The following is a 9,169-nucleotide window of genomic DNA, read 5'->3' on the forward strand; positions in this document are numbered from 1 at the left end:
GTAACAAGGAAAAAAAAAAAAAAAAAAAAAAAAACACTATTTTAAGCTGATATTAGTTTTTACAAAACAAATGAGTGAAAACAAAGTTTAAAAAAAATATACATTTATTTAAAAAAAAAAAAAAAAAAAAAGTTCTTTTCTGTACATTTATACATAGTGTAAAGACATCATTCCTTGTTTAAAAAGTTTTTGGAAGGTAGGCAGTCCAGTTATCTCTAAAGAGGCTCATTTTCCTTGTTCCCTCTCCCCACGTACATTTCCATCGAGGCCTGAAATGAGAGGGGGCAGAGTTGTTAGGTATGATTTTGGCTCTATTGTGCCTCCTACTGGCAGCATCACACCCTGCACTGCTATGCATGATGAAAGTGGCTCACCTGCAGGAGGAGGCGCTCCTTCCTCAGCTTGCTGTAGAACTGCAGCACCTCAGGGTTGGCTCTCACAACCTTGGGGTCGAAGTCCATGACCCGGAGCCCCTGCAAACTGCGTGCTCGAGAGAGAGCTACATACGCCTGGCCGCTCTCAAACACACGGGACAGCGAGATCTCCACACAGTCCAGGGACATGCCCTATCACCAGAGATAAAGCACAGTCAGGCCTTTTGAAGTGACGTGGTACAATCCCACTACAGACCTGGGCCATCCGTCCCACAGCTGCACCCTGGCCCAAGCCCCCACCACAGTTTGCTTTAAGCAAGTTAGTTTAGCGAGTGGTAGTCTGCAGTGAAGAGCAGGGAAGACACAGATTCGAAAGCAGACGCTTATGCAATGCTGAAAATCAGCTGCCAACCTCAATTACAGACCCAGAGAAAATAATTTTTTTAAGTCAGCAAAACTGACAAAAAGCAAAATTTGTAAACCAACCCAAGAACTGTCTCCAGCTTACAGGAAAGGCAATGTGTTCCTCTGATGTTCCATTAAATCTAGTACCATTACTCTGCTCCTTTGCATTGCCCACACACAGAGCCATGTTTTGCATGAAGTGCTCTCTAGGAGAGATTCATTGCATTCCTATCTCGACACTATGGAATGGAGGGCAGGTGTTATTTTGGTTAAAATCTTTAAATCAGCATCCAATTATTATTAGGGATATAAAAGAGTTTTTGAAGTTAGGGGAGCACAGTCTCTAGGATATAGCACTATCCCAGTACTCAGTATTCCCTTATTCACCCCCATCCTTACCTGGCTCTTGTGGATAGAGATGGCCCAGGCTAGTTTGAGGGGCAGCTGCTGCCGACTCAGGTAGATTCCATTGCCAGCTTTGAACATCCAGCGTTGCATCTTCATGACCTCTGTGACCCCACAGAGGAACCGCACCAGAGGGAAACCTAGAGAGAGCACAGGTCAGATGGATAGGCCCACTTTACATTTACTGCACCCAATAAGGTGTTGGGTACTACATCTATACTATCCTCTCCCCCAGTCAAAAAACAAATTACAGCATCTTGCAAGATGCAGTCACAGATTTGCAAGGCAAAATTGGTTTTACTACAGCCAGAATTAATAAGCCATACCCAACTGTTGAGACCTGGGTGGATGTTGGCCTCATCTTTCAAGCACCAAGTACCTTTTAATTTGTTTACCCTGCTCCTATCTGTGGTACATAAGTCTTGCTCTCCTTTGGTATTTACTGAATCCTTAAAGAAAAAATAACCACACATACTACCTTTGTTCCCAGTCTCAAACCCAACCACCACGCCTCGTGCCCCGTTCACCAGGCCCTTCTGCACTTCCAGATTCTTTGTTAGCATCACCTGCGTTAGAAAAAGCATTTCATTCCGACAACCTGGGACTGCCACCCTCTGGGATCTGATCACCATATAACATGTATATACATCAGCAGTTTAATATAATACATTACAATGACTTTCTATTAACATTCAAGTGTAGACATTCCAGTTAAAGGTTGAAGAATGCTTAACTATAGTGTTGAATTGCAATACCCCACAGTAGCCTTGAATCTTTCCTTAAAAGAAAAAAACAAACAAAAAAAAAAAAAAAAAAAAAAACACATCCTGTCTTTTAAATAAATTAAAATCACTGCCACCCCCATCCCCAACGAAGACTCACCTGAGCTCCCACCTTCAGCTGCAACACCCGCCCCACTGGACTCTGGGCATCAATCATCTTCACCAGCTGTGGGTCACTGTCCAGGGCCTCAAATATGCGGCTTTCACCTGACAGTTTGAGCAGAACCGTTCATAAGGTCAGTTCTTGTATTATTTTTATAAAACATACATCCCAGACACCCCAACTAACACTCAGGTCAGTCAATACCCATGCGCTTGGGAATTATCTAGTTGTGAAAACAACACTTAAGCTAGGAAGTACAGCAAGAGTTGTCCTACCTGGCAACTGCTGGAGCTTTTTCTCATTGGTCAGTTCCACGTCGTCCTTATGTGTGCACAGCCTGGTTGCTAGGATACCATCCTTTTCAATTTTGTGGTAGGTGGTTCTCATCAGCTGTGCTGTATCCTCTTCAGTGACCCTGGTGGGCGGAGGGGGTGGATGACTTATGCTATAAATGCAGGGACTGGGAGGGCTATTCTATGAAACTGGTAAAGCTGTTGCATGTACAGGTCAACATCATACCAGTGGAAAGTCCAAGGTGACAGTGATGGGCAATCATAAACAAACTCTGATAGGTCTGGGGGTTGCTAATAATCTGACATTGATGACTGATCCAATGGAACAAACTGATTTTCTATAGGCTTGATCCTCTTCAGTTTTAGGAGTGTGAACTCATAGCTTAGTAAAAGGCTTTGAAAATCAAACAGAATATACCTCCCTGTGTAGCAGAAATGAATACCCTGCAATAACTATGTTCATATGTCGAAGTAAATAAACAAGCCTGTTTATAATCAGATCCCAACAGTAGCTCCCTTCCTCCCCACATCACAAACTACCAGCCACACCTGCCCAGCCGTACTGCTTGCAGGAGAGAGATGAACGTCTTGTCTGTCTGTCTCCGGACCTCAGTTAGCTCCATGTTCACATGGATACACTTCCTCCAGCTCCTCGACTGAAACAGGGGAAGGACAAATAAAGGTAAAGCGCTTTACCGAAACTGGCAGAGTTCCTATTTGTAGTAGCCAACTTTGGAATCAGACTACAGCATAGCTGCGAGAAAGCCTAGAGCTTCTCTAGCCATGACTCTACAGCAAGTAAGGAACTGGCAAGCAAAATGTGTTTGTTTTGTACAAGGGAGCGAGATGCAAGAAATGAGAATTATTGAAGCAAGAAGCCATAACTGTTTAAACATATATTACAGTACTTCATTGCACTCTGCTCTACATCACAGGTGTTCCTGGGCTACCATCTATCAAGAGTTTATGCTATGGCAAGCTACATTTCCTCCCCATCCCTCACCTGAAAGCAAAACTTGATCTTCTCCTTGCCCTTAGTGACTGGAGGAAGCTGCAGGAAATCTCCACATACAATCAGCTGAATCCCTCCAAACGGCTCACTGGACCTCCTGATCGACCTGTTGCACATAGAGAAATTCATAAAGCCTTACTCTAGAACTGTAAATTAAACAAAGGTAGGCTACAAGTGTCTTTCTATGGAAGCCCACTGAGATGTAATAGAAGTACATGTCTTCATGGTCAAGAGGATTCTTGTCCTGTTCCACGAATAGTTAAGGAGTTTGCTACTATACCATGTCCATCCATTGCACAAAATCAGTTCTATTCGGGGCTAATCCCAATGTCAGTTGTGATGAAGCATTTTGAAGATACCAGTTGCAATACATCCTGTGTTTTTCCCAGAAAACAGTTAAATACAATTGCAACAGTACTATCCCTACCTGGCAATGGCCTCCAGCTTGTCAAAGAATTCCCCCTCCACCATGGAGACCTCGTCAATGATGAGGTGGCGACAGCTGGTCCAGTGCTGCAGGACTCCTGGGCGCAGAGCCAGCTCCAGACACTGCTCCAAGGGGGCCGAGCCTGAGCCGATACCTAGACAGGGGAGGGCAATTGCTTTCAGCCAAGCATCTTGCTACATAAGCAATTCTTTATTTAATTAAGACAAGTACACAACTTCATGTGGTTTAGCATAAAATCATACTTGCCAAAAGCAAAAGCTTGATTTTACTGTTGCCCGAGCAAAATCAGCAAACATTTGATTCCTTGACTAGTGCAACATCTGTAAAACACAGATTTGAATTGATGTTCAACTTGCCTGCAAAGGCATGGAGTGTGGTGCCTCCAATGTGGCAGGCAGCCACTCCAGTGCTGGCTGTGGCATAGGTGCTTTTGGGGGGCAGGGATCCCACAATCCTCTTCAACAGAAAAGACTTCCCAGTACCTGAGGAATATAAAAGGAAACCTTTCCTTAGATTTAGTTGGCAAAACAATATTAAGTCAAAAACTAAAAGTTAATTACTGGTCACTGGCTGGGAGAAACTTTGCTTTGTGCTTCAGTCTACAACACTAGTGTAAAAACAAAAACATAGCTTTACCAGCGCTGCCTGTGAAAAAGACGTTTTTCCCACTGAGAACTGCACTGAGAACAAGAGACTGCTCCGTCGACAACTTCCTGCCCACCGGCAACGCCAGTGCTGGCTTCTTGGCAGGATGGAGCGACTTCACCTAAAACAGCAGGAGTAATTTTAGCTCAAAGCAATTGTACATTTTAATATGTGAAAGGAGGGTATGTTGAAGCATTACGTTTTATTTTCTCTTTCCCCCTTTCTTATGGAAATCCCAGCAGTGCTTGCATACTCACAGGGCAGTGTGAGTCAGAGTCTGTCCTTTGCCTCTTCACCTGAAGGCTTCCTGCTCGGTTGCCAGCTCTCTCCTTCATCCCTTTGTGTTTAGTTGGGGAGTCTGCGTTCACCTTCCCTCGCAGCTCATTCGCTTTCTGAACATCCTTCAGCTGCAAGGGGCTGATTGTTTCAAAGCTGCGAGGGAGGCCGGCAAGCATCCTGGCCCGGTCCCCCAGGGGCTTCCCTTCCTGCTTAAAGGCCTGGTGCTTGATGGACAGGGTCTTGAGGAAGATGTTGAGCCGGTCTGGGGGGCAGTCCGAGATCAGGACCTGGATGTTGTCAGGGACCAGCTTAATGGTGCTCTTGCCATCCCGAGCAAACCGGGTGAAGAGCTGGAATTCCCGCAGAAGGAAGCTCTGGTGCACTTTGCCATCATGCACACGCAGGATCATCTCTCGAAGCTCATTGCGGCCAAGAGTCACGAGAGCGCGGCGGATGGCCTGTCGCTTGGTAGTCTGGCCAGCAGAGTTCAGCTGCTCGACTGTGGCACAACACTGGATCTCAGCGGCCTCTGTTCCGGGCAGCATGTCTAGCCTAAATGGACAAGGAGAAATTCTCACCTGTGCCAGTTTATCCACCCCCACCCCACCCCCCCCCATAATAATAATGAATGAATCAAACTGCCCTGCGTCCAGTCTGCTTGTGATTCATGATCTATTTCTCTCAGGAGAGAGGACAGCCAAAGATGTGCAAGAAGTAAAATGGGGATAGATAGATACAGATTCAAAGATGCAATTTCACAAGAATTTTAGTTGATGAAGATGTTTCTGTCATAAAGAACACTTCATACTTCTGTGTGCTTTCAGGACTATAAAGCACACTAATGAATGAAGGCACATCCACCATGTTTGTCTGCTGACAGTAAAATTCAGAAACGCTTGAGCGTTACTGTTTAATTAAGGGTGCCGGGTCAATGTTTTATCATACTGAGAAAACACTTATGGAACATTAACAGTAAGTCTTGATCACTTAATTACCACAGCTATGAGTTCTAGAATACTATGACACTGTAGTGAATTATAAAACTTGAATTGAAACGTGTTTCTCAGAGCTGAAGGCAAGTAGGACTGGGTCTCTTTGATAAAGGTTATTTAGATACATCACATCCAAAGTTTCAATTCGTGTTTAGATTTTTAAAGAATTCGGATATCAGTTGTAAGATAAGTAACTACAGTTTTTTGTGACTCGACTAGAAACACGGTACATTTGCTCCTTAACTGCAAACAACTTAGTAATGTTGTTCAATTGAAAATAAGCATGCAACACGTGTAGGTAATTAAGGGGTCAAGACCATCGCTTACCGCAGCTGAAAAATAAACGATACAAAAAAAGTCTAATTATTTGATCGGTTCAAAAATAAATGCACGCACGGAATCAATTCATTAGTTATTTCTTAAAAAAAAAAAAAAAAAAAAAATCATAAATGTTACATACCGTAGATTTGACGATCGGTTTATTTAGCTTTAAAATCAGCCGCAGTCAGATTGAGCAGCTGTGTAGTAAACGAGCTGCAATTTTCAAATATGACAGTGAACACACACATTGGCCAATCAAGAGGGGGGTATTTAAACAGAGTACCAATCAGAACTTGGATGACGTTTTCTGCCGTCATATGGGGCGGGACTAAAGCGTAGAGAGATTGGGGGGGGGTGAAGATATGTAGTTTCAATGTTCAATCAGGCAGAAGGGGTATCAATCAGTAACCACATATAAACGCCCCGTACGTTTAATGCAGGAGCCTTTTAACCAGTCATACGTTCTTTGTTATTCGTTTCAGAATTATAATTGGTGGTCTGTGCTTTTTTTTTTTTAAGAACACAAAACACACAAAAAAAAAAAAAATCATCTTGGATCCAGTGGGACTGAGGCTCTACCTAGAGCAGTGGTCAACCTTTTCATCCCAAGCACCCGTGTTTAGAGCAGGGACTGCCAGCTGCACCAGTAATTATGTGCAGTCTTAAACTGCTTTTGTTTACTGCAATCCAGTAAGCTGCAGTACACTTCCTAATTACAGTCTCAGGTATTTCTGTATGTTCTACTGTCACATTTTTAAATGGTCAGTCTGAGAAATAAACGTTGTTTTCCCTGCAACAGCTGACCCTGCTGAGGTACAAAACTCACGCTACATACATTTTACATTAATGGTAACGGTCCTCTTAGATTGCTGTGCCTGTTCTTTGGCTGAAGAGATATTATCAGCTCATATAACTATTTAAATCATGCTTAAACTGCTGACGGTAAACAGTGTAACTAAAACTATTATATCTGGGATGCAAGAGGCAACAGACGAAAAAAAAATAATTTCGCGTTGACTCAAAACATTATTTAAAGTCACTCCACGATTTGACTGGCGAAAGATAACATTGGTTTATAGTTCACAAAGAAAGCTTTTTTTTTTTTTTTTCAGCGTGGAACGGTAACATTTTCACTTCCTTCCTTTATTAACTATTTTCTTTAGTTTACATTTCCAGTGCATTTTGTTAATGGCCGGTGTGCAATACACAAACCAAAACAAGTGTATTTTTATTTGTTGCTGTTCTTGTTCTACGTTTCTTAAATGCAACTGTTCATTTTAAGCTATTTTTTTTTTTTTTTTTTTACACACAACAGTACTCAAACATGTTTGGTCACCATCGTAACTGTTGCAATAAACTGTCCTTCCCGTATTATGCTGGTGGTAAGCATTTGTATTCGATCATTTGTAACCGTTTTAGTCGTAGTCTGAAGCCCTGCATCTATCATTTCTGTGATTCAGTGGTACAAACAGATTGATACATTACGATGGTGCGACTGGGGGAGCGTTGTGTTTTGAAGAATTATATTGATAAAAAGAACTGTCGATTCGTACCAGTGGCAAGCCTGTCGCGAACCAGTAAAGGTACGCCTACCACAGAAAACCACCGAGCACAGAGCTAGTGCAGGTGATGGATCGGAGTAGAGTAATATTTACTGAGGGAGAGGAAAGTAAATGACAGAGTCTGATGAGCTGGCGGCTGGCGTTCATCATTTGGACGCTAATCTGACATTGCCGGCACTCTCTCCAGTCTTTCCACTGCTTCTCCCGTATAATGGGCTTGTCTGATGGGACATATTTCCCTTTTAACGCCACAGTCTATGAAAACTGCCCTTGATGTACTGATACATACGTGTGTGTATATATATATATATATATATATATATATATATATATATATATATATATATATATATATATATATATATATATATATATATATTAAAATAGGCCACTCTTATTTTGAATGTGATATAGTGTAGATACGTTGAAAAAGTAATTTCTAGATTATGTACATGGAAAATTAACTTTTACCTTCAAATGATAAAAATGCTTTTTTTTTTTTTTTTTGTTTGTTTGTTTTTTGCTCCAGAACTTTATAAGGAAAAGTCATTTAAGCTATCCGATTATTCCAGAACAATTCAAGGCTTCTCTCCAAATATTTGCTCTTGCCATGGATCTGCACAAAGCTGCCCGAGGTGATTGAGCTAATGATTTTGGTCATGACATTTTGAAATATACACAGACAGGTTATAATGTCACTGCCACTCTGTCACAGCTGAGAAAAGCCATTCCGAACCAGTGTTGGACACATCCACCCCGAAGTGGTGTTAGTCCCTGCTTTTACAAATGTTACCAAGATGTATTGTAGCCATAAAAGTAGTTAAAAATCAAATATAAGATTCACTCAAGTTCCTTATTGTTTTCAACAGATTATCCCTTTCTTTCCCAGCATTTACTTTCACTTCCGCCCATGTAAAGCCATTTATTTCTGCCACAACACTGCAAGTTCACTTCCCATGTGTCCCACGAGGTCTAAAATCTAACCCCTAGGCAATTCTAGGGCAAGGTAAATCCAACCCAAATGTTGTCACTAGTGGAAAGTACTAAGATACTGGTAGCAGTATACTCACTACAAAAGTTTACATGCCCCAATGGAAATGTATAATTTCTAGAAATTTCTCAAAAACAAATAATTATCAAAAAAAAATAGTTTGTAGCAAAAGTTTTGCTCATGTGGATGAGGAAAAAAGTTATAAGAAATAGACAATTATTTATTTCAACAATTTTTTTTTGCAAAACTCCAAAATGCTCATTCAAAAGTATTCATACCCTGACCAGGAAAATGAAATTAATAGCTAGTTGAGGCATCCTTAGCAATAAAAACCTCTTTTAAATGATTAGGATAGTTGTCAATGAGCTTTTGGTATAACTATTTAGTGATTTTTAGACCATTCTTCAATGGAAAATTGTTACAGTTCATTCAAATTTTGAGGACTCCTCTTGTGCACAGCCTTCTTCAACTCATACCAAGGATTCTCAATCGGATTAGATCGGGACTTTAAACATTAAATCAAACAACATGCTGTATTCAAACAATGATCTAAACAT

At 41.5% G+C, this 9,169-nt stretch overlaps 1 protein-coding gene across 1 annotated transcript; it reads right to left on the reverse strand.

The window, feature by feature from the left end:
* Positions 1 to 140: 140 nt before the first annotated feature.
* On the reverse strand, positions 141 to 6,284 carry LOC121330763 (ATP-dependent DNA helicase PIF1-like). The gene is made up of 13 exons (XM_041277499.1): positions 6,199 to 6,284; positions 4,725 to 5,298; positions 4,459 to 4,588; positions 4,179 to 4,304; positions 3,802 to 3,955; positions 3,366 to 3,480; positions 2,912 to 3,018; positions 2,345 to 2,484; positions 2,067 to 2,173; positions 1,663 to 1,750; positions 1,179 to 1,324; positions 375 to 566; positions 141 to 269 (listed from the first exon to the last, which is right to left on the reverse strand). Exons 2-13 carry the CDS (start codon positions 5,289 to 5,291, stop codon positions 216 to 218), a joined length of 1,926 nt encoding a protein of 641 aa, XP_041133433.1. The 5' UTR covers positions 5,292 to 5,298; positions 6,199 to 6,284; the 3' UTR covers positions 141 to 215.
* Between the last annotated feature and the right edge of the window lie 2,885 nt (positions 6,285 to 9,169).

This window comes from Polyodon spathula, chromosome 18, assembly GCF_017654505.1.
Source record: "Polyodon spathula isolate WHYD16114869_AA chromosome 18, ASM1765450v1, whole genome shotgun sequence".
Lineage (NCBI taxonomy): Eukaryota > Metazoa > Chordata > Actinopteri > Acipenseriformes > Polyodontidae > Polyodon > Polyodon spathula.

Coding starts and splice junctions, on each gene's coding strand:
- LOC121330763 (XM_041277499.1), bottom strand. CDS start 5,291: ATGCTGCCCGGAACAGAGGCCGCTGAGATCCAGTGTTGTGCCACAGTC. Junction 4,589..4,724: donor ACTCTGACTCACACTGCCCT/GTGAGTATGCAA, acceptor CTGCTGTTTTAG/GTGAAGTCGCTCCATCCTGC. Junction 3,481..3,801: donor AAGCTGGAGGCCATTGCCAG/GTAGGGATAGTA, acceptor TATGTGCAACAG/GTCGATCAGGAGGTCCAGTG.